This window comes from Stegastes partitus, unplaced genomic scaffold, assembly GCF_000690725.1.
Source record: "Stegastes partitus isolate 25-593 unplaced genomic scaffold, Stegastes_partitus-1.0.2 Scaffold133, whole genome shotgun sequence".
Taxonomy (NCBI): Eukaryota; Metazoa; Chordata; class Actinopteri; family Pomacentridae; genus Stegastes; species Stegastes partitus.
The window spans coordinates 108293-133163 of NW_007577864.1; the positions used below are offsets into that span (position 1 = coordinate 108293).

A 24871-nucleotide genomic window follows, 5' to 3' on the forward strand; every position below is an offset into this window, starting at 1 on the left:
ATTCTGTCAGAAAAATACACTTTATATTCCGCTCATACATGGCAGAACTCAACGCGGACTACTGATTCCCACTGTGTGACTGGAAAGATGTATCACAAGCATACCAATTCACACTAGAGAGATCCAGTTCCAGTTGCAGTTGGACAAGAAAAACCAAACACAAGCAGCTTTGTAAAGTTGATGATTCTGAACAAAACCCATGGACAGGTTTGTCTTTAGAATATGAACTGACAGGTGTAAGCAAAGGGGTTTTTTTGCATTTTCATCCCTGATATACTGAAGAACATTTCGCTCAAATTCAAATAAAAGCAGAACATCTCATGTGTTTTCACAGACATGTTAGAGCTTTGGTTTTGAGGCAACCTTGACAAGACAATCCAGTCCAAGGCTATCAAAGTACTGGAAAGTCCACTTCAGACTGTCTGACGCTCAGTCTGCTCTTTGCTAACCTCGGAGCAGACTTTCCAATGACATGAATGCAAATTGCCACCTTCATTACAATGTCACTCTCCTAATTGAATCTGGCGTCAGAATTGTGCTCATTTTTATAAATAAAATGTTATGTTTTTAATTTAGTTTTATTTATACCCATTTATCTGGTATACAATAATTACAATACAACAACAAAAAAACAAATTGAAGTCATTTAAATATTTTATATTATGACAGGAGCAAAGGACAAAGCCAGACAGGATACAAGCTGAAGCCTGAGTAAGTAGCGCATTGGTGTGTGTCAGAGTTGTTTTCATCATCTAAATCCACTGTGTGCTCAGTCAACTTTAGTCAAGTCTGACGGGGACACGTGTAAGAAAAAATTAAGGAGGATATAGATGAAGGAGATAAACACAGAACTAGTCTCCTGTAATGAAATGCAGTACATCAGTAATGCTGGAAACCGAGACACGAGTCCGGATAGCTTGATAACCCTCATCTGCCGACTATATTCCTTTCAGCAGCTGCAATGTGTGATAGCATGTTTTTAAAGAAGGTAACTGAGTTTTTCTATCTGATTTGTCTGGTCGGAGTGGAGGAGGAAAAATACTGTGGGCTCTAAATGATGCACACGGCAACTGGGTCCCGTCTCTTATCTTCTCCTGCCTGACTCTCCCACAGCCGGCTCCTTTTGTGTTCGCGCCCAAGGTCATGTGGTGGCTGTCTCTGGGGCACGGAGCAGGTGAATAGAGGATCGGTGGAAGGACGCTACTCTGTCCTTCTAGAATCTTCCTTTATCATGCACGAAAGAGCCGTGCTTTACAAACAATTCAAATTAAAATTAATATTACGCAAACTGAATTTAAAATAATAATAAAAATAATTTCTATGGGTTTTTTTTTTTTTTTGGTTTTAGATTGACCTTGGGGAAGGAAAAGTAAAATCATCCTATATGTGGTACAACACTAAAAAAATCTGGCAGACAATGGTTTGATTAGTGAAATTACAGATTTTCCCTGACAATAATCTTGCTGCTACCAAGACTAATGGCTGCTTTGCACATTACAGGAGTCACGTCTCACTCTCCTCGTGTCCCTGCATCCGAGCAACTTTCCGTCACCTTCTTCCCACACTCGCCAGTCACGACACCCGTGACAGCTGCCACCAAGCAAAAGAGCGTCGATGGGGGCTGATGGGAACATCTGGGAAATTATGAAACGGTTCCGCAGACAAGAGACGGCAGAGACACTGCTGCGGCGCTGGAAACATGACGCTTCTGGGACCGTGCGTGATTGAGATGCACGAAAATGCAAACATGGTGCACAATGTAGCACTTTTAGAGCGCTGACGCTGTTTAAAATGAACTTTGGCAACGTCGACAGAAAAGACGCGAAACCGACAACAGGACTGGATTTCTCCGTAGCACATCACGGACAGTCAGGTTATTGTGTTGTTGGAATTTTTTTTTGCTATGTCTGACCACATATATGTACTATTATATAGAGCTGCAATGATTAGATGATAAACTGATGGGTTGTAAGTCAGTGAACTAGCATTTTGTGTCAGCTTTTATAGAAATGTACTTGTAATTTTTAAATATTTTCCTTTGTGTTAAATATTTTAGGCATTTTTTGCTATTGTTTGAACAAGCTAAAACATTTAAAGAGGCACTTTAAGAGGTTCAGAATACACAGTAATGTCCATTTGCATTTAATTAGCGATAGTCTGGGAATTAAAAAGCCTATTTAAAAACAATATCCAGTCTTTAATAGCACACAATGCGCCATTTCACCTCACATAACTCCTGACTTATCACATGACTAGTTGACATGACTGCAGGCCCCCCTACAATGATTTATTTTTTTCATCTCCGAAGAGAAATGCATTCCCGTAAATCAAATAACAACTACTGATGCTGCACCCCGAGAATTGGCTCCATTTAACCTTTATGGCCTTTATGAGACGGATGCCCGCATACTGTCGTACCTAGGCAACGGAAACGCTGATTGACAGGGAAGAGGGTGGGAAACGGGGGTCGTTATGAAGGAAAGCCTCTCAGGTCTGACAGGATGACAGCTCCTAAAATGAGCATCTGTCAGTGGGAGATGAAGAGGAGGCCTGTGGGGATCTGTTACAGACGCACAGGACAACCTGTCTGAAAAATCTCCTCTAAAAGCTTCTTTTTGGCATCATTAATTCATAAAAAAAGTCTTTTTTTGGTACTCGTGCACAATGAGAGACCACCAAATTAAACCAAACTAACAGAGATTTCCTTGCGTGAGATGTACAGTATGTTCCAGATTCTCTAAGGGTCGGACACCTTTTCTCTACAGCGTCCTGCGTCTAAATGGCGGCCTTTCCAAGAGAGTGTGACCGTGACCTTGAACGCTCGCGGGGGGATAACAAAAGAACAAAAAGGAAAGCGAGAGAGAAGATAGAAAAAGATGGAGGTGATGGTGGCAGGAGATGGAAGGATGAGAGAATATTAGAGAGAGCCCCTCACCCCCGCGGGACCATGAGGAGCATTAAGAGGTGGCAGAAAATGGCTTGTGGCAGAGACAGAATGAGAGCGAGGGAGAGCAGCTGAAGAGTAAGAGGGGTGGAGGGATGGAGAATATTAGAGCATGTCCTCTAAGGCACAGCAAGAGCTTAAATGCCACAGCGTGTACGCGGCTGCGCACGTGTCTTCCTCACCTCTTTTGTGTGCGAGCGCGCGCACGTCGTGTGTGTACGTCGCCAGCCTCACCATGTGTTCATCATCGGTGCGTGAGTTTGTCCGTGAGACAGAAGGGAGGACCCCTACTGGGATTATGCCAGCGCAGAGAAGATGAGAGAACACATGTGACCAGCCTGCAAAGAGCTGCTGACGGCATTAGTGGGGGGAAAATTCTTTGACTCAACCATCATATTCCACCACACGAGTATATAAATGGTCCCTTTTGAAAACTGCAGCATATCTGCAGAGTATCCAATGGGACTTCATGGAAACCTGCTGTCACTGCACCGAGTTACCATAATGTAAATTATGCATATGTATGGTAGCTGGAGGGCAACATTATTTTTAGTGAGATGTGACTGTTCCGCTGTTGCAGCATTGCGAACTGACTAATATGTGGCTAACTGGCCGGTTAGCCGCATATTAAAGAATTACCAAAGGGAGTTCAGTGGAGGCTCTGTGTGACGTAGCACAGCAGGCTGATATACTCGGGGTTAAGTGTGGCTTTTCGCTGCTGGATATCACAGGTCCACAACCAAGATTCCCAAGTGTCGGTAAATGTGCCGTAGCCCACAAGCGAGCTACAGCCTCATGCATGGATGAGGAACATGGCATGGACATCATCGAACACCCTGGCTCAATTTTTTTACTGCTGACAGATAGAAAACTGTGTAAGTCCAGCAAGTTACAAAGAGCTCAGCAGGTAAACGGGGGGAAAAAATATGATTTTATTGAGGCATATGAAATAGTAAAGCAATAAAAACATATTAATTCTGACAAATGAGAGGTGGGCTACATTCACATCAGAGGCTATTTTTCTAAGAGCAAATTTCCCATTTCCCAGTTTCTTCCTCACTCATTATTTCAGCCCTCCAATGCTTAGTAATAAAAAATAAATAGGAGCCATTAAAAAACTCAATAAAAATCCATTAATCCAGCCCTCCAGAGTATTAATCAGGCTGATGAATTGTTGTTAGGTACCAGGTTTACCAGCATATTGTGCAGATGTTTCCATGTGCTGTCACTATCAGGGCCTTTACAAATGCAGCCTGATTTGCTTTTTCTCTGAAAATGTCACTACAAACGCATTCGCGTGACCATTTCTGACTCTTTTCGGGTGGATTTTAGGTTCCTTCTGCTCTAATTTGCTAACACGGTGGCTATTTTGAGAGGAACTGGCCAGATTATGTCATATTTAATTTTGTATCATTTATTTTTGGCAGCACTTTTGTCTAATTCTAGTAACACCTCCTAAGCTGTTCTTTTTTTTTTGGAGGTGTTGCCTTTGGTCAAATCCGCCATGGTGTCAAGCAATTCTGAGTCAACACAACAATAACATTCCCCATGGTTGCTTGATTTGTAAGTGCATCACTCTACAGGCATTATGTTCACAGGGGGTCTGAAAACTCAAACTAAATCTAGCACAATGCTGCCAGGTTAACAACAGTAGTTGCCGTGACTGTGTCTGAGGTGGTGCCCAGGCTGACTCATTACAACAAAATCACACAGCTGAGTGGGCTAAAGCAGAACTGACACCAACAACAGACGTATGTCTCTTTGAGAAATGCGAACAGAGATTTTAGGGGGGGGGCAGCAACCCCTTTGGGATTGATCGATCAACCTGCTCTAATAAGTGTCTCAGCAGTCCTGGACCATCTGCAATCATCTTTAATTGAATGAGATGTAATAAAGATGAAACTTCTGGAGAATTCTGGAGGTTTGCCTAAATAGTGTAATGTTAAACTACAGGCACAGATTGAAAAAATCATGTCAGCATAAGGTGGAGCCTTCTAAACTGTTTTTGGGTTGGGGTTTGTTTTTTTTTTTGCTCCTCTCACATTTTTACTCACTTTGGCCACATTTCTTACTGCAATACAAAAACCTGTTCCTCTATGGAAACAGTACAACCATGGGTGGAAGAAAAGAGAAGTCAGAAATGCATTGTGCACTTACAGTTATACTGCCATATATCATTAAAAAGAACGTTTAGAAAGAAAAGAAAATACATTTTTCCGAGTGTGCACAGGCATTAATTATACTAGAAAAAGTAGTTACTCTATATGCTTTAGATATTTTAAGTCTTACATTTTTATTTTGTTTCTATACTAGTTTCCTATTGTCAAGTGTAAGTGTAGCCTGCAGTTCAGCCCAGTTGATCTGGTCACAGCTGAGTCCCTCATGACCTTATGAGTGACTTAAGAAAACAGAATTTTGAGTTTTTCATAGAATCTGATCAGTGCAAATGGTTTATTGTTTGCATTTTTTTCAAAATGGGACCTGAAGAATACATGATTTTGACAAAGTTCATGATTTTAATCCTGAAGTTGGTTAAGTTTTCCAATAACATGACATGTCAAAGATGAGCAATCCAAGGACGGTCAAAATATTTAAAATCTACTTTCTTGGCTCTGATAAATGGTGTCATATTTTTTTAAAGATAACATGTTGTTCAAACCTGTTGGCAGTTTGGGGGTTTCAGAGGGTTAATACAGATATTTAAAAATAAATCCTCATATATGCTAATTGTAATTTAAATTATGAGCACAGTTCAGTAGAACACAGTCTTGTGCATCAGCATCGGATAAGACCCCTACCTGCGGTAATTCATGCACCCCTGCTGGCCTCAAGATTGAATCCTGTCAAAATCTCCTTCTTCACCTCCCTGCATGCCATTAAGCTTTAGTAAAAAAGAAAACACTTGATCTCCCATAAGACCTCTCCTCAGACTTCTGCCATGCAGGGAATCCTTTCAAGCTGACAACGTGACACTAGAGTGGGGCTGTTCCTTCGCGTTGTTTGTTTGCAATAAAAGCCAAGAATGAAACACAAAACTGAGCGGAATTTTCCTGGTTTTGTGAGGAGCACTGAGACATGTGACCATTACTGATTCATGCCTTTGCAATCCTTTTATTCAGAGATAGTAGAATGTAGTGTAACAGAAGATGCATTGTTTGATAGACAGTAAAAGAAAAGTTTTAAAGAAAGGAGGAGGTGGTCCAAAAGAACAGGAAGTCCAAGGTGTCATTTCTACTTTCATACACTGAACACATTATCCAAGGTGTGTTAGTCGCGTAACTAGAGGTAATGAAACGATGAACTGAACAAGTAAGCAGAAATATATGCTTTCATTTTTCATTTCCGTATTTTCAGGAATGTTATTGTGCCAAACAGATAGCCAACTTGCCATTTCCATAACTGCTATGATTTGATATCAGAACAATGTTAAATGGCCACTCTAAAATGAGGAAAAGGAGAGTTTGCCGTGTGAATACTAAAAGGTTGCCTTTAAGTACCTGATTCTCCATGTGGTCTGCAGGTTATAATATATTCAGGTCACTACACACTTGTCCAGGCGCCGGTTACCGCCACGCAATCCCATTATGTACCTTAAATCAGAGCATAAATCATCCCTGCCATAGTTAATAATATCAAAACTTTATCACGCCAACACCATTTCTATTACAATGTATGCAGAGCAATTACTTTGTCTGATGCATATTGCAGAATTCAGCAGAACCGTTCATTCCTCTTCAAAAAAAAAATGTCATAGCGCATTTGGCTGCCAGGGGACCAGCCAGGCCCCGCCAAGTATGGAATTAAAAATTTTTATTTCCCTCCTCAATAAAACACATAGATCAACTACAATCCGAATGATAAAACAATACAGCTGCGCCACATCCTGTTTTCTCTTTCTCTTCTTAAAACCACCTTTCTATGACACCGAGAGATCCTCCCGCAGGCGCATAGGTTTCATCTCGGAGGAGACGAAGCGGTGACATGATCTTTATCTAATTAAATCAAGGTTTCGTTTAATTTCCTGAAGGTTAATGAGAAGTTTATCATCCGCGTCAGAGCCCACTTTCTCTTCGCTAACAATGTAGTGGCTTCTGATAAGGTAGAAGGCGCACCGGCAGCAAGGAGAAAGATGAGGCGGAGAAGGAAAAGCTGCATTAGTATTCTGCGTCTGTTGGTGGGGCTATGTACGAGAGCGGAGATCGGCAGCGTCTCGGCGCATCCCGCCTCTGTTTGCTTTCTGCCACATCAGATCAAGCGCTACTCGCAGCTGTCCGGCTCAGTCGGTGAGGTGGGTGGATGCATGGAACCTGCCACGAATGACCTTAACACATCGTTGATACCTTCACCCATCAGCAGGAGAGATAAAGGTGTCACAGTAAACACTGCGGCAGCTGCTTCCACAAAAAAAAAAAACACCAAACCCATAGTTGACTGAAGGAGCTGAACTCTCTCATACTGTATTGAAAAGCCAACATATTTTCTGTACAATTTCAGTACTACTTACCGGGCACTCCGTGTGCTCTGAGAGTTTTTGAAATATGGCAGGGGGAGAAGAACAGAAGGCTAATTTGCTAATGGTTTCTGTTCCTTTTCCTTTTGGGATATATATTATTAATTCCACTTTAGTTATACAGTGTTTCATTCATTAGATAAGTAGGTCTCCATAGCCAATGACTAATCCAAGACGAAAGAATTTCACTCTCTCAGTTACAGAAAGTCTATTTCAAATTTAACCTTTCATTAACATCAATACCCTGAAGAGCTTCTTTCCCTAAAAACAAGTAAACAAACAAATTAATTGGCAAACGTATCGTTATTTCGTTAATGATTTTAACTGTAAGTACACCTGCAGACGTCAGTAAACCTTTGGTGTGTTTTCTCACAGAGCCCTAACCTTCATTAAGAAGATCAAACTCTACTTCAGTGTGATTCCACCTTTCATCTTTCCTTTTGATAATAATCTGCATGGGCTGATTGATTGTTGACCAGTGCTGACATCTTCACCAATATTCAATATCCAACATGCTTGTCAGTGAAAAGTTCAGCTGTCTGCTGCCGGAGAGGCAGTCGTTCCCCCCGAGAAGGAGGATTTTATAGGTTGAATATCTGACAAAAGCCTTTTTTTCCAATCCACCTCTCAAGTCCCAAGACTCCCACCTCCTTTTACAAAGCCAGGACTCAAGCGTGATTGAAAATGCCACATACAGCGGCTATATACACTCATGTCTCCAGCACCTGCATATATACATTCCTAACTTTGAATGGGCTTTGGGGTTTTGGGACCATACAAACCAGCACTGAGCTGTATTACCTTATTTAGGATGTCAAACGGTTTAATCCTCTCTTGACAGACTCTATATAGTTTAAAATAACCATTTGCATTGTAATGAGTTATTACTGGTGGCTAATCAAAAAAATGTTTTCCACTGTCGTGAATTGAAAAGAGTTGATCCTTAACGTACACAGGAGGAGTGAGGGGTTTGTGAATAGCGCAAACAAAATGCTCCGTGTTGCATTAAAATGAAGTATGGCATCATTACAGAGATTTGCATGAGCACAGAAAAAGGTTGCATTAATTTCAATTAATTGCCGATTTAATGGTCCCTTCGGCGAGCACATAAAGTGACCCTAAATAAAACATAACCACATGTTGTGTGACCAGTATTTTATACAACTGTGCTGAGTTTTCTGCAGTGATATTGCTGTGAAATTGTAAGAGAAGAATATTAGAAGTCTATGCACAGTTGCTTTGGTGGTTTTGTCCACTTTGTTGTGCAGGCTACACTGAAGAGGACTGTTGTCTATAGAAAAGGAAGTTATTGTGGATTTAGTTTTATTGTTTTCATTTGGTTGTTGAATATAATGGCTCACCTGTATGAGATGTTCTCCTGCAGTTTCCACCGATATGTAAATACATTGACTGTATCGTCCAGTGGTTTAATAGTTTAACCATATGACATGTAAGTATAACATACCTGCACCCTATAACAAGGTAACACAGAAACATTGACTGGGAGCATATTTTATTGACTTTCTCTTTAATGAGCGCATTTTTTTCACAAGTAATTTTACTGAAGTACACTTTTTCAGTCCTCTTCCATCTCTGTGTGTTTACTAGTTTGCACTCCTCTTAATTAGTTCAATGCCATTTGGATTAATTCTGAGCTTTTATTAATAAATTCGACTTTTAAGACAATACTTTTTTTACACCCCAATATGACTCAATAGCCAGATCCTGATGGCTCCGGACATCTCTAATAATTCATAATTTGCCTAAAGGGCCCCTTCAAGCTCATTGAAAAAGTGAATACAAAGAACAGGAGCGCCCAGGGATGGTGGTAGGGAGACAGAGAGAAACAAAAACAGAGACAGACGGAGGGCACAAAGCTCATTCCTGTGAATAAGTGATGTGAGATGTTGCCACGGTGATATGCCACTTGTGGGAATAACTGTGAATGCAATGTGCCAGAGAAACGCACACAGCTGCAGCAAAGTAATAAAATGGGATCACAAAAGCAAGACATTATTCAGTCTTCTGAGGCTAGGATGGTCTGGCCTTTTAGCCCCTTTGTCAGAGGGAGTTTTATGCTTTCATTACTTGGTCTAAGTAGCCCCATGATGGAGCTGTCCGCAGCTTCTGGTGTACAGTCAATTTATCAATGAGATTATTTCAAAAGACAAGGACGGAAATGGAGAAAAAAATAGATAATTTTTCATAAATTGAATAGACGGTGCAGACATTATTATCCTCTTTGGCAAATAGTAAAGGGTGTGTCAAGAGTGAATGTTACCTGCTGTAAAGTCTGTGATAAACATGTTACATAATAGTAGTTCTCAGCTTGGACGCAGCTGTTTACCAATGAAGATATTTTTATTAATTAGAATTGATTATGCCTGAGGGAGAATTAGTCTCTTAGCACTGTGCAGGTATATTACAAAATAATCACTATGTACACATTCATATTGCCTATAGAGAGGAGAGGAGAGGAGAGGAGAGGAGAGGAGAGGAGAGGAAGTGAGAAAAGTCGTACTTCTGGTCTTTCTTTGATGCATTGAGGCTTTGAAGTCAATACTGATGTAATTTAGGGCCGGAGGCAGAGACAGACCTACAAACCATTTAATTAGCACCTTGCCATGGCTCTAATAGGAGAGAGCCTCAGTAACAAAGCCAAAAAATGTGGCTTTTCTCTGTGATTGACTCACATGCAAGACTAGACTTTGTTAGAATATTTGCTTGGCAAAGCCTAAAAGAAATTCCTGAAATAATTTGTGATACAGAAAAAAAAACTCCAACATGATTAAATCAAATGAAGCATATTTAATGTGAAAAACTGCTGCAATTTTTGCCATCTAAAAACTGCATGCTGAAATCTCTATGCTATTTCCTGTCATCTCTCACCTTCACCTGCCCTGCCATGCAATAACCTACCCCCCTCCCTTCTTTCCTGTGCCTCTTACATCACCTGTGACCGTCCCCAAATGATCTCATGGAAACTGTGAGCAGCGAGCGGCGGGCCTGTGGAGGTGATGCGTTTTAGGGACACTGTGTGGCCGTCCCATCCCAGGAAACAGAATCCCAGTGGGGGTAAACGGATCTGAAACCTGGCTTAGCAGATGGTCCCCACAGAGCTGACTCCTCTGATAAGCAATTAGAAGCGCAAACATGACACGAGTGACAACAGCATATTCAAAACGAACCTGAGACCGCATCTATGACCCGCTCTGTCACGGGGAGTCATAGGACGGTCAAAAAAAAAAAATGACTGAAAAATGAAGCATATGATACAGCAGTGCCCACACATGGAAAGCTGGCACTCTTATCATTCACCTTCTGAAGGCTCTGCACAGCACAGGAAGGAGGTGTTTCCCGCCGAAATAAAACATTATGTGACAGTTGCTTTTTATTGCCTCTTAGGTCAGCTTTAGGAGGAGTAGAACCATATCATCTATCTTCCACCACCGATGTTGCTGCAATAATAACCTGTCCACCCTACAAAGCAGAGGTTGGGATGCAGTCAGTCCCATCTCCACTGATCCTTTCACTCCCACACCATCTCTCTGTGTGACTCAGACCTGCTGATGTATAGATGATGAGACAGGCTGAGAAGAGGAGGCAGTTCCTGCTTCACAGAGAAATTGACATGCGGCATATAAAGCCTGCATCAAGAAAATGTTGAATGTTAATAATGTGATACTTCATCAGTCCCCAAAGGGAAATTCTCTTAATACTAAGCCCACTCCGGGGAATCTGGAGCACAAAATGAGTTAGATAGCATTGAAGCCATCTCCAGCTCATGTCGCCATCACTAAGCAGCAGATTTATCTTTTGGTTGTACTAAGGTGACTCTCAAATTAGCATCAAATGTGATCTGTTTTTCCAACAGATATGCTGCCGAGAGGCTCGGTGTGCTGCAGGTGACAGGCTAAGTAGCTGTATTGCAAGCATACTGACATTAGCAGCACACTACTCAGTGGTGGACTCCAGTTTATTCAGGTCAGTAATTCAGCAAGCCATCGTGGAGGACAAGATGCGTTCGAAGGCTGGGAGGAGACAGAACACTAATGTAGGTTGTGGCTTCAACTCTGGCTCTCTGTTTGTGTAGCAAGCAGCTGTCTAGCTGTCAGTACCTACAGTAATTGCAGTAATCAGGAAGGGTGTTCTGGCAATGCAGAATGTAAACTACATACCAGCGTGCTTGTAAATCTATGTATACATGTAAAGTAAGAGGTCACGTAATCAGATTTCTCCCTTAGCCTCAACATTATCTTGGAAGCGTGGCTTGCTTGTTGTGTTTCTGATCGGATCAGCTGTGCAAGAATGTGTTTAGCAGTGAGAAATAACTCATTGGTGCTACAGGATAAAACATGCAAATTGTTCTTAGTGAAATCTCCTTAAAATAAAATACGGTTTATTGATCTGTTCCGAATACGGTTTATTGATCTGTTCCGAGTCATGACGAACGAGACCAGTATCACCAAGTCTCTAACCGTCATTCTACAGCTTCCAAACTGTTCAAGCTAAGACGCCCCAAGGAACGCACTTTGATTACGTTAATTTTCGAACCAGATGGCCAGGTAAGCTACAAACCCGTCCAGGATAGCCTCTAGCGATGACAAACTTTTGGGTGCATTACGCCACCTACTGTATCAGAGTATCTAGAACAGGATCCTGTGGTTGGGCTACCAAAATCTACATTTAAATTCAATGTGGAGTTGCCAACGTCACATCACATGTGTCGCCGATTCTGATTAGCATTCGCTGTTATGAGGGCTGTTAAAATTAGACGGCGTGTTCAAAGAGGATTAATCCTCGATTTGGACGTTCTGACGTTGTGAGTTACTGCAGCAGTTCTTAATTTGCCTGCGATTCTACGTGACGGATGACGCGTGCAGCGGGCACGGACGATAAAAACAGAAGTTATCCTCTTTCTTCTAAATAAAAATAGACATTTGTTCAGCAGTGTTTGCAACCCAAGACATTTTTATTCTTTGGTAATTTTAGTAATGTCATCTGTCTCTAATCCTGTTTTTAGAAAGATTTAGGAAATGTGTCTGGCAGTGACGGCGGTGTTAGATGCGGTTGGATCAATGTGATGCTGCAAGTTCTGATCCATTAGGTGTGCGTCATCCCAGAGGCACTGAGTCACTCAGCACTCCTCCCTGAACCATACCAGGCAGCCATGACAAAGATGAGACGGGGAGAGTGCCGTCTTGGAGGTGACAGGGGGCTCCAAATGACAAACACGAAAATGTCTGCATCCTCTCTGACTGCCTGCTTAGGTCTCTATCTGTCCACACGCAATTTTCTGCCTGTCCGTTTGCCTTCCCTGTTGATTGTTTGCTCTGTGACCGTGTGCCTCTGTCAGTCAGTCAGTCAGTCAGTCTATCTTGTCTGTCTGTTTCTCTGTTTGTCTCTAGCCTGAAGTCTAATGTGCTTGTGACTAAATGTAATCTCATTTCTGACTACCCTGTCACTCCTCAGCCTGAGGTTTCAGCAGAGCATAAATAATCATATTGTAAAAAGCAAACAAAATATCATTACTGCAGCCACTTTCCCGAGACTCAAGGAATATTTTAATTTTCTAATAGCACAGACCACTTGTTCCAGAGCTGTGGTGGGTTTGCTGTAATTAGCTAAGTGATTTCGGGTTCCCTTACGACACACTTCAAGGGCAATGTCACCAGGTCTGTTTGCACAAAAGTGCTTCCATTCAAACCCCCTTCTGTAATACAATACTTGAACTCTCTACTTTACACATTTTAGTTCCAGGGGCATGATTTGATTTGTGAATATTTTTAGAATGAATGTGCCGAGTCCCTGCCCAGACGAAAGGAAACAAATGAATGTGTACTGTCGCCACACTGTCTCAGACACATTGGCTTGTAAGTCACCGGTGAATTTGATCTAATAAGGAAAAGGCTGGGTGGCCAGCTAAGTGAAACATCACTTTGTGTCTGCTCTCTTGACCTTTTCCTCTGCAAAACAGAGGGAGGGTGGGACAGACAAAGGGCACCGGGGGGGCTGCAGCCAGAGGAGACGGGTGTAGGTCATCGGCTCTTTAGCCAACAGTGGCGCAGGTGGCAAATGGATGGGTTAATAGATGGGGAAGAGGAAAAAAAGGAGCAATGATGAGTCATCCCACAGAGCATCTCAGAGTTATGACAGGCCGATAGGGGGGCTGCAGGGAAAATCATTCATGAGGACAAATTGAGACCAACCATTTCAGAGTTGTAAAACTCTCCCAAGTGTTCTGCAAATTTTATAGCAGCAGAAAACTCATAGATAAAATGCAAACAGAGAAAGAAATTCATCAACGAGAACTACGATACATGGTGTGAATAGGGCAAAACAAATTACCGATTTTAGCCCTAGTGCATTTCTCAAACATGATTTATCGACTCTTTCTTCTCCGTGGCATCATTACAGTTAAGAAACTCGAGCCTGGCAGACTGAAAATGTTTTCTGGGTACTGTAACACGGTGCGCTGTGCCTGTATATCCAGTATACATGCTCAGATGTGCAGCACTATGTCTGCTTCAGAAGCGAGAAAACAGTGTGTGAATTTCTACCAGTCGAAACTATGTAGCATGATAGCAGGGCTCCCCTATTGCTTTTCTTTCCTCCTATGACACCCTGCTTTCCCTCTCAGCCCCCTCCACCTCCTCCTACACTCCTCCACCGCTCAGTGTACGGCTTATGTTTCTTATGTGGCGGCAGCCCAGAAAAACCAAGCCAGCAGGACTGACCTCGCACAGCTGACCTGTGGCCACGGTAGAAGAACAAATTCTCAGCCGCAACTAAATCCCAGTGTAGCACTAAATCAAACACCGGCACCAACACCGTGTCCACAGATCTACGAAAACGTCGACTCTAAGAACATCATTTTTACTTCACACGTTCTGGAATAATCCTGGCTTTGCTGTCTTAAACACAGTACACATAAAAGGCTGAAGGATCAGATGTTTATCTTTCTGCACTCCAGGCATCACAATTAAGCTAAAATTATAACAAAGGAGAAGCAAAAAATAGAACGCCTTTTATACCAGGACTGAGTTTACAGATGTGCTACCTGACTCTATGTTGTGGTACTTGAGCTAAAGCCATCATCAATATGTTAACGTGCCTACAATGACAAAGATGAACATGCTGAAGTTAAGCAGGTATAATGTTCACCTTCTTAGTTTAGAGTGCTGGCATGCTGGCATGTTTGGTGATTACAATGCAACACAGGGTGCAAGGCCAATGGGATTGTCATTCATTTTGGAGGTGTGAGTGAGTGGTCAAAAATCAAGGTTTTGGACAAATTATGACTTAATGACTTGAAGAAAAGTTAAAGGATCAAGTATTACAGTTTATCCCACAGAATACCTGAATATGTTGTTGCATCCCATCCATCCATGAGTCACCAAAGTCAACAGGATTCTTTCTGAGGACCATAAATGTAAGTAAAAAAAGTTATGCTAACCCTTGAGTGTGGACCAGGAATTCTCACTCACTAGATGTGGACTATGGGTATAAGTCTTGAATTTTGGGTTGATATGGAATTATGTTGTCTTACTCATATTCTGTGATTGTAAATTATTTTAAAAGTTGTTTTGTGAATGAACCCCAGGAACACCAGCAACCACCTTAAGGATCCAAATCAGGAATGAATAAAGAATAAAAACTATGGGTATAAGCCTACCACTGGCCACATTTTTCATACAAAATTCCCCTCCTCTGTTGCTCTCTGTGTGTTACTGTCTTCGAAAACCCTTTTGCTATGGTAAACAACAACAACCTGTGAGTTAGCAAGCTTTGATGTAGATTTTAATCGTGCAATAAGTCAGGCTTGTTTTTGGTGACTGGCTGTAAAGATCTACAAAGAACACAACTTGTGCAGCCAAACAGCGACATTTTTTCATGTTTTGCCACAGGTTATTTGGAAAGTAAAACTTTTCAGGCATGTTCAACCAGAACAATGCCCTCCACTGGCACCCATATTCCAGCACTGTTTTGGGGTACTGTTGCTACATCCTGGGTTTAGCGCCATCAAAAGCGATTGCGACTGGTTTAGAGAAATACAAACAAACCAAAATATCTTCCCCAATAGCAAAATGGTAGTTGGTGCAGCAAGACTATTATCCAGTGCTATCAATTGACCAACACTTCTATGATGCCACAGATAGCATGGTTTAAAAAAAACAAACACCAACTGACACCATCATTCCTAAGAAATAACTGTATGCACAGTCAAACTCATCACTCCCTCAGTGTTGCTATCTTCTAATCTTTATTTCATACTTTTACTTCATATTTAGAAAGAAATCATTTATTCTCTTCAGAAACCATTTGCATTTTTGCTCTTGCCCCTTAGTTGCGGATTGCTGTATCCCTTTATAGTTAGTCTGGTGTGGAGACTTTCACTGGTACCACACCCATCTCCCTCCTTCTGTTCCCTCCACCTCACTCTTTCTACTGCAGTGCTTGTCCCCTGTGGTTCCTCCAGCATAAATAGCCATTCATCACCGTTCAGAGGATTTAAGTCAATGCCAATTGGATTGCCATCGACTGAACTGATAAATTATGGCAAATGACAAATGAATAAGCTGTGCAGCTAGCTGAACTCAACAGCTGAGAGAAATGGGAAGGAGGCAAGAAGACAGCCTGGAGGTTTTGGAGGGGGCACAGAATTCGAGTTAAGGGAATAGGAGAGGACTGGCTCAGAAATTGAGTTTCATTATGGAGGAACACGCTGCTGAGGCACAGTGTCATGTCACCAAATGCGGAAAAGAGAGGTGAAGAATGTCTCCGTGTCCACTGTTATTAATTTACAGACAAATTGGTTTGTGAAACGTGCGTGATGATTTCTGGAGAGATGGTCTCTGTGGCTATTGATTGTTTATTTCTCACATTTATGTGACAGATGCTTTCTCAGCCAGGCACTTTTGACAGCCACTGAGGAAAGACAAACAGTTTGTCAGCATGACTGTGTGTATTTCTGTTCATGAGTTAAAGGTAGAGGTGGGTGATAACTCAAAACGGCAATCCAATGATTTTTTAGTAGAATCTTGCCAAATTGATTATTTATTGTTGTTGACATTGATACATAAAGATATCACAATGAACACTGTGATAAAGACCTTAGGCATACAGATTAGCTAGTTCAGAGCATGTATGTGTGTCTGTATATGTGTGGCTTGTAAAAAAAAATCACATTGAGCTTTTATAGCTGTAAAACATACGGCTTTTGTAAATGCAATCATTCTATATAATAGACAAGATACCTATTCTTAATTAATCCATATGAGGAGACATACGCTGCCTTTTAGTTTTATGCAAAGACATCAGGCTATTGTCACGGAGGAGCACTATGCATGAGATGGTGCTGTGTTGACAGCTGTATCCATGCTGAGGAGTTTACAGACTGCAATAAATTAGTTGCACACACTCAACAGGAAAGCACAATTAGCCAGCCGAAACAGAAACAGACAGACATGGATTTACACTTTTGAGCATGCACAAGAGAAACCCATCAATGCATGCACACACACACACACAGCATCGAGAAAAACACTGTATCTGCTCAGGCAAACGCGGATCAGACGCACACACAGACGTTCACGGGTAAACCCAGGGATGCAAACAGACTCTGGCAGGACCCAACGGCTGCTGTAAAAAAAAATAAAAAAAACACACACACACAAATATGCTTATGCAAGCCCAAAGGACTGTCAGTACAAACGTGTACTCATACATAGATATAAGCGCACGCTAACATAAACAATCCCCGTCTGAAAAATAGAACACTGTGAATGACAGCTGTTCTCTGTGCAGGAAGGAAGGCATTCATGGGGAGTGTGAGAGAACACTTATTTTCTCCACAACAGGATCTTTGAGGACACATGGAAACACAATGGATGGCACTCCTTACACACTCTGCACAATCTCACCTTGCTTCCTGCCAAGACCTGCGCACACACACACACTGTAAGCAACTGTTCACACATAAGGAGATAAGAGAGGGGTAATCATAGGGAAAGGTACAAAGAGGGAGAAAGTGTGAGAAAGAAAACTGTGCCTAGTGTCAGAGGCTCTAGCGCTCTGCTGGATTTGTTTCAACAGCAGCTAGAATGCATGTGCTGTCACTTTCCTGTAAAGAGAGACAGATGTGTTGCATTTGCAGATGATAGAGGTCGATATGCAGTGTGTGGGTGGATGGGTAGGCAGAGGGATGACCATAGGGTTTAGGGAGCGGGGCCATGTGAACAGATGGTCCCTGGTTGCCACCTAAGATCCCATTAAGAAAGATGGCAGGACTGACCTATTTCTGGACCCACCATGCAGCGCAAATCCACTGCACCGAGAGATAGGGTGAATATCTACGTTCAGAGGTTATAATCCTTGCTGTTTTCGCTGGACATTACGGGATTACATACATTGTTACTGTAGCATTAAAGCGGGAATCAATTACACGAGGTGCCGTGACAATGCAAGCACAAGAATTCAGCCAACTCCACTATTTCCAGCTGTCCGAGTAGCCACTTCCTCGGACGCTGCGCCCTTGAGCGCTTAATGAGGTCTTTCGACAAAACAACTGGGGTGATACGGTTGTCAAGAAACTGATGAGCTATCCACTGCTGGACCAGAGGTGCTCTCCTTTTTTCACCTATGCTTCCACATGCAGTGCATTTGTGTGGACAGCTGAGAGACAGATTCTCCTTAAAATGCAGCTGGTACTTAGTCATTTCATCCCCGCAGACTGACTCTTTCACCAACCGATCAATCACGGTTCACCCGAAATACTTTTAACACATTTGAAACTTAGTATTGTTAGAAATGCTGCGTTTTTCTTCTTATTTAACTTTGCTGGCTTCATTATCAGCAGAGAGACGTGTCTTGTTAGGTTAAAGCTCACCCCATCATGTTTATCCTTTCGACCCCACGCTTACAGATAGTAACACTGAAGGCCGGTCATGTGTGAATGAGGCAGTAAATCTTTGATAAGGTGATGTTGTAAAAGGGGGCTGCAACAAAAAGCTAAAGGCCCACACAGTGGAGCAGCACAGACTCATGCTGACAACAATCACCCCCCCCCCCCACAGGTATTTTATGAGGCGCATAAGGTGACAAATTGAATATATGGCTCTGGGTGTGTGTGAGGTTGGCTTGGAGGATCTCATGCAGGTAGGCGACATGATCACACAAAGACAGGGGACTCTGACATACGACCAGCGTGAGGAAACAATGCATTATCGGCTCCTTTGTCTTGTGAAATCACATGAGGCGTAAAGATGTAGACATAAATTCTCTCACTTGCACACACACGCACACACTATGGGTGTCTGAGTGTTCCCATTGCATGCCGTCTGCATGGTCAATGCCATGGGACATAATAGCTTTCTGCTCTTGCAGCTCATGGTTCAGCAATGGGATTTCATCCAAACAAGGTTACTAATGACCAGAATGATCTGTTTGTCATGCAGCACGTCTGGTCCTAATGGTTATGCAGCGTGGGCAGATAGGTGTTCATTAAATTCCTTTCTGATCAGAGCAAAGTAGTTTGGGAATGTCATTAGGCAGCGATAACAAAACAGGTTTTGTTCTGCTCTCGCGGGTAATGCGGCGACACTGTCTCGTACAAGTTATGTTGCTATACAGCGACACTGGTTTTCCAATTACACTGTGGTGGAGAGGCAATGTCAATCTGGATTAGAGACAATATTTTGTTTTGAACTACACCCAAGCCACACTGCACACCTCACCTTGTGCATGAAAAAGAGAATGATCTGCTGGGAGTCACACTGACATCATACCAGCTACATTACACCTTTTACTATAGTTTCAGTGTCTGTAGATTATGTCACAGACAAGCTATTTTAGCAACTGCATGTTATTAAAGTGGAAAGTGGAGGCTACATGTGTACTATATAGCCATAGACAAGATCCAAGACGGTCTATGATTCTATCATGTCATTAAACTAACGGAACATTAGGTAGTTCTCCAGGTGCCTTTTCTCTTTGTCTCTCTCTTTCTCTGAATGAGGGTAAACTGAATTAAGCCAAAAAAAATAAAAAAAATTTATAGTGAAATGAAATCAAACAATGTATTACATAATAGAGTAGAAAGATAGAGCTGGCAGTAGCAGCACCACAGACATGTGGAAGCTACAGTAGTTCAGCCATGAACAGAAGAGGTGGCTCAGGCATTAAGGTAACACAACATTTGTGAATAGCGGGAGTTTGTTGAAGGGGATGGCTTGTGGATAGTATACAAATCAGTTTACAACCCATCTGTGGTTAGGTTTAGACAGCAAAACCACGGGTTAAGGTTATGACTGTGGTTTTGACTACAGATTTATAAAAGACTTTGAAGTCACAGAGGACTTCTTCTAGGGCTGAGTGATATTTCTGCTAATTGTATCATGATAAAATATAGTATATCAATCAATTTTGTTAGCTATTGACCGTTTTTAATAGCTTATTTTTAATAAAGACCAGCAGAATAAAGGTACGCTTTGAATTTAGTCACTTGGCCCATTTATCAGGGGACACAGGTAATCATTTTAATGTTTACAGAAAAATAAATAAGGATAAATGAATTATTTCACCTTGATACACATTGAATAAAAAGACAGTGAGTAAAACCCAAAGGTGCCTGCTGAGTGACTGGGGTGAAGCTGCTGCACCACTCCAGGGTTCAGAGTGGCTGGACAGGATCGGGGGTCACCGTACAGGGATGCCACACCGGCCTCCGCACGCATCTAATGTCAAATCTGTCAACCCTCGGAGCTGATTACCATGAGGTGGACACAGAGTCGTAGGTGTTTTCAGACTGAAAAGCCTGCCTTGCATTGGGAAAAACCTGCCAGCCACAGAAGCAGAGACCCAGGCAGCCTCAGGAGATCTGCGCTGAGGCCACGAGGAGATCGAAGAAGGGCGAAGGGGCGCCATTATCAGGGGATATGATTGGTTGTTATGAGTCAGAAGGGGAACACATGCATGCAACTGAACTTTGCATTTAGGCACAATTGTTTTTTAACGCTATTGACGAAGTGTCCATCATCAGTATCGTTTTTGTTTCATTGCTTTGGCCTAACTTCTTCTATATTCACCACAATCCTTCCCAAGTGCTGTGAGTGCCTACGCATAACTATAGGAAATTGTCAGCGAGCATATTACTGATATGCTCACTAATGTAATTGTGACTAAACATAATGTTTCCTCATTATGCAGATTGAAAAAGAAATCGTTTCCTTCAAACACATGCTGCAATTTAATTTTATAGGAGCATCACTCCAGGAGACATGTGAAAACAATACGGGGATGTCCACGCTGCCACACTAAAGGGTGGATTTAGATTCGTCTGGTGATTCAAGAAGCCTGGGGGGTACGCTTGATCTTTCACTAACAGTCAAGGGAAACCAATAAACGGGGATGGAGGGCTCTGACTTTCTGCCTACCAGAGAATATCCGTCTTAGTCTGCTTTTCCCATTTCCACCTGGATAGAAAGGAACCTGCATCAAGATGTAATCCCACCTGAGTGTGTGTTTAAGAGAGAGCGACTATGCGTGTGTGTTATTTCTGCTCTGCTCTGCCCAGGCAGACAGCCCCCTAATGTCAGATGACTGAGCGCCACTACAAAGCAGTTGCTATGGTTACCAGCCAGGTTCTGTGTACATGGATACTCATCGCAATTTTGATCCGCAGTGAAGCACTGATGGGAGAGCAAGAGTCCCACAGAATCACCTACACACCCACACAGACGTACACGCAATCATGCTTAGACACACGATACATCATGCGTGTCGTGCATATGCGGGAGAAACACACATGAAGAGATGCTCATTCACCTTCACGGAGCGCGCTTCGGTACAAAACAGTATTGTGCTGCATATCATTAGGATGAGCACGTAAGCAAACACGGCCTGCTGGGAAGAATTATCAGCCCCACCAGAAGTAGAACAAATCACAGTAGGTGATACGCTGGGATATCTCCATGCCTAGAAACCCCTTTAAAGCAACCAGTGCCTTTAACTCTCCCTGACTGTCACAACCACTCTGTTATACTCTCCATCTGCCCATCTCTATATCCATGCTTCTGTGCTTTCTTTCCCCCTCTCTCTTACACACACAAATATACATATAGGGCAGATTGGGAGCAATCAGTCAGAGCAAAAGATGAAAGGGAGAGGGAACTGTGTCCGTGCCAGCAGAGCCGTGCGAGTGGGGAAGTGATGAAAGAGAGGCTCATTTAGTAAATTGACAGCTCCCTTCAGGATTCTTCATCTTCTTCACCATGAAAGGCCGGAATCCATCTAAACTCCTAGCTATTCTCACCAGGCGTGAGGAAACTGTCACATTCCAGCAAACATTAACAATGACGGTGTTAGTATGTTAGTTTGAATCCATCTCTCTCTCTCTCTACTTACTCCCACTGCGGCTTCATTAAGTCCACAGATGCACTGAGGATGTCTGTGCAAATCAGACCAACTGTTAATACTCTGACAAAAGTTCACTTGCAAAAGGAAGGCGAGAATACATCGAACGAACGGATGAAAACGATCGCCCTTTTCAGATAGAGGATATGTAACACTGCTGGTTTCATCATGCATGCAAGATTGGGCAGAACATCAAGCAATGTATACATATTAGGGTGCAACTCGAGAAAAGACTAGACCAGATCTAAACTTATAGCAAGGTTGTTAAACTGTGCAAGTAAGCCTGGTTCATTTATTATCTCAAAATAGCTGCAAATTCCATTCATGTGTTTCCATGTCCACGTGTGCAATCTAACTACTACTATGTCAGCAGTAAAACAAAAATATTCTGACAGCTGCGGTGGAGCTCAGGAGGAATATTTTAACTGCAGATAATCAAATGGCTCCGTATGTGACAGCTAACCTATCTGAGGTCGAGAAAAATACACAGCAGATCCTGTCTCCATGAGGGAGATATTTAGAATTATGAATAATTAATAACTGCAGTTGTTCCATGAGTGCAACTTTCTCACTTTGGAAACGCTCTTATAGATCTGCTGCTGTTTGATGCTGCAAGAATTTGATTTTGAACTCAGAGGGAAAACTCCTACAAACAACTTTTGTCGTCAAAAATCAGATTACATTGATTACTGGTGACTCTCACTGATTCATTACAGTCTGTCTTTATTGAAGAGAAGTTTTAATTTTACAGATATTGCAGCTTTTAACTAAGTTGTAGGGCAAAGTGAATGAGAAAGTTGTTTTGGAATGCAAACTGTATTCTGTGCACTCTGTGATGTTTTTGAACCAACATTGGCGGTAAGACACACCCCAACTTAGTGTCGCTTGGCCGTGCTTTTCTGTCAATGCAACGGCATGCAGTGAAGGCTTGTCCAGTGTCGAAAGTGATACAGAGATGCTACCAGGTCCAATCTAGTAAGACTGCGGTCAGAACATGTGCAGCAAATTTATAAGTGTGCTCATTCAGAGATAAAACCGACACGCTCAACTGTCATCAGAATCGTGGAAAGTAGTGCATAATGTTGTCCATTACATGAGCTAGATGTTTTACCTCAATCCATAAATCACAACACTGATCAAGACCAGACTCAGTGAAATCTTTACATAATTCAGGCAGCTAAGAGAATGGATCTAGCAATTATGGGATGCGTGCTGTTTATAGCTGACTGCCGCTCAGTGGAGCTAAGAGGCAGACATCTTGCTAATCTGAGAAGAAGAGCGCATCAAACATTGTGCTGATGTAGAGTCCGTTTTTCATTTTAATAATGCATTTTACTAAAGTGATGTAGTTGCCCAAAGCAGCACATGATAGAAGAACGACTTCTGCGGTTCAATCAAATTCCTACAGTGTTATTTGTACAACGCACTGTGTCCACTTTGGAAATAGTTCTTTTGGATTATGTATATAAGTTAATGAAGACCTCACACTGCGGCTAAATCTACTTTAATCAGCAAACAGAATTAACTGTGATTATGTTGGAACAAGCCGAGTCTCAGCACAGCATCATAGACATTTATATAAGTTAGACCACTGCAGATACATCAGGATTTGGCCGATAGTTGTCGAGTGCAGGAGAAATTCTGGAGGGAAGAATGAGTGATGAAACAGAAAGGAGGGTCAGCAGCGGAGAGGCGCAGTAACTCATAGTAGGAAAAAAGCCACAGCCAAAGCCTCTTACCTATTGCACAAACACCACATATGCTACCTCTTGTACTTGAAAAATAAACCCCCCTCACACACACATAAGCCTGGACATGCACACACAAAAATAAACACAAACACACACACACACACACGTTGAGCTGGCAGAGGACAGCAGAGTGAGCTACAATGTGCCGCACGGAGGCCACTGCAGCACAGAGAGGGCTGGACAGTGCCAGCCAAATAGCCAACTGAGATTCAACAGGGACCGAGCATCCGCTAGCTGCTGTGGGGATCAAATTAATTGCCCCACGGTATGTCTCCAGTGGGACCTGCACAAAACAGGTGAGTGAATGTGTACATGGCAGTGGATTATACGGTGGATTATTCTGAGAGCCAACTTGGGTGTGAACACTAGTTGCAATCTGTTCGACTGAAGAAGGACCAAACTGGTGCACGTATTGTGTTGTTGGTTGGCCAAATTGATTAGAGTCCTGAAAGTGCTGATGGATTTGAGTCTGGATTTGGGGGTTTGAGATATTCTTATACACTAGAAAAGGGAAAACTTACCAGAACTCTGCCCGTGAGAGTCTGAGCGGAGATCATGACACCGGCCCAGTCTTTGACTGAAGTCATCCATCCCACTTCGCTGGCTGGTGCCTCCTCCTTCTCATCAGGACCCTTTAGTGCCCTGTCTGCTGGCTGGTTATTGGCTGGGTTGTTCACCTTCTGAGCCTCCTAGAAGAAATGCAAAAATATGGGTAAGAAAATGGACAAAAGAGGATGCAAAGGCATTGTCGGCTACAGGTAAGACCCCTGGAACCACCCCCAGTATGTCTAAAAAGAAACAACAAATGACACTTTTCAGTCACTACTGTAAAACAATATCTCTTTTGGGACGCCCCGGTAGCTCAACCAGATAAGACGGCGTCACATGAACAGGGTCTACAGTTCCCAACACAGCGACTGTGAGTTCGAATCCCGCTCACAGCGCATTCTTCTCCCCTCCTTTCCTATCTTTCTCCACTGCTCTACTAAAAATAATAAAGGCAAAAAAATAAAAAATAAAAAAACAATATCCCTTTATGGTTTCTGTGCTTCTCAGCTTATGCACGTCCACATTCATGACAAGCTGCAAACCTCTGAAGTGGAAAAGAGGACTGTCATTGCAGCCATTGTGCCATGATGGCATCCATCTGCTTTAAGCTGAATATGTGTATTCAAATGAGTTAGGTAATGGCAGACTGTATATATAATCGCTCTAGTTGTTTTGCACATACGCTGCTTTAAGTTAATTGTTCCT

The 24871-nt window shown here is 42.4% G+C and overlaps 1 protein-coding gene across 1 annotated transcript in view; it reads right to left on the reverse strand.

The window, feature by feature from the left end:
- The window catches only part of kcnma1a (potassium large conductance calcium-activated channel, subfamily M, alpha member 1a), a 146322-nt gene that overhangs the window by 84861 nt on the left and 36590 nt on the right, over window positions 1-24871 (reverse strand). The window contains exon 2 of the mRNA XM_008278792.1: window positions 24139-24306. Within this exon, the coding sequence (XP_008277014.1) occupies window positions 24139-24306 (168 nt within the window). The remainder of the gene's footprint in view (window positions 1-24138; window positions 24307-24871) is intronic.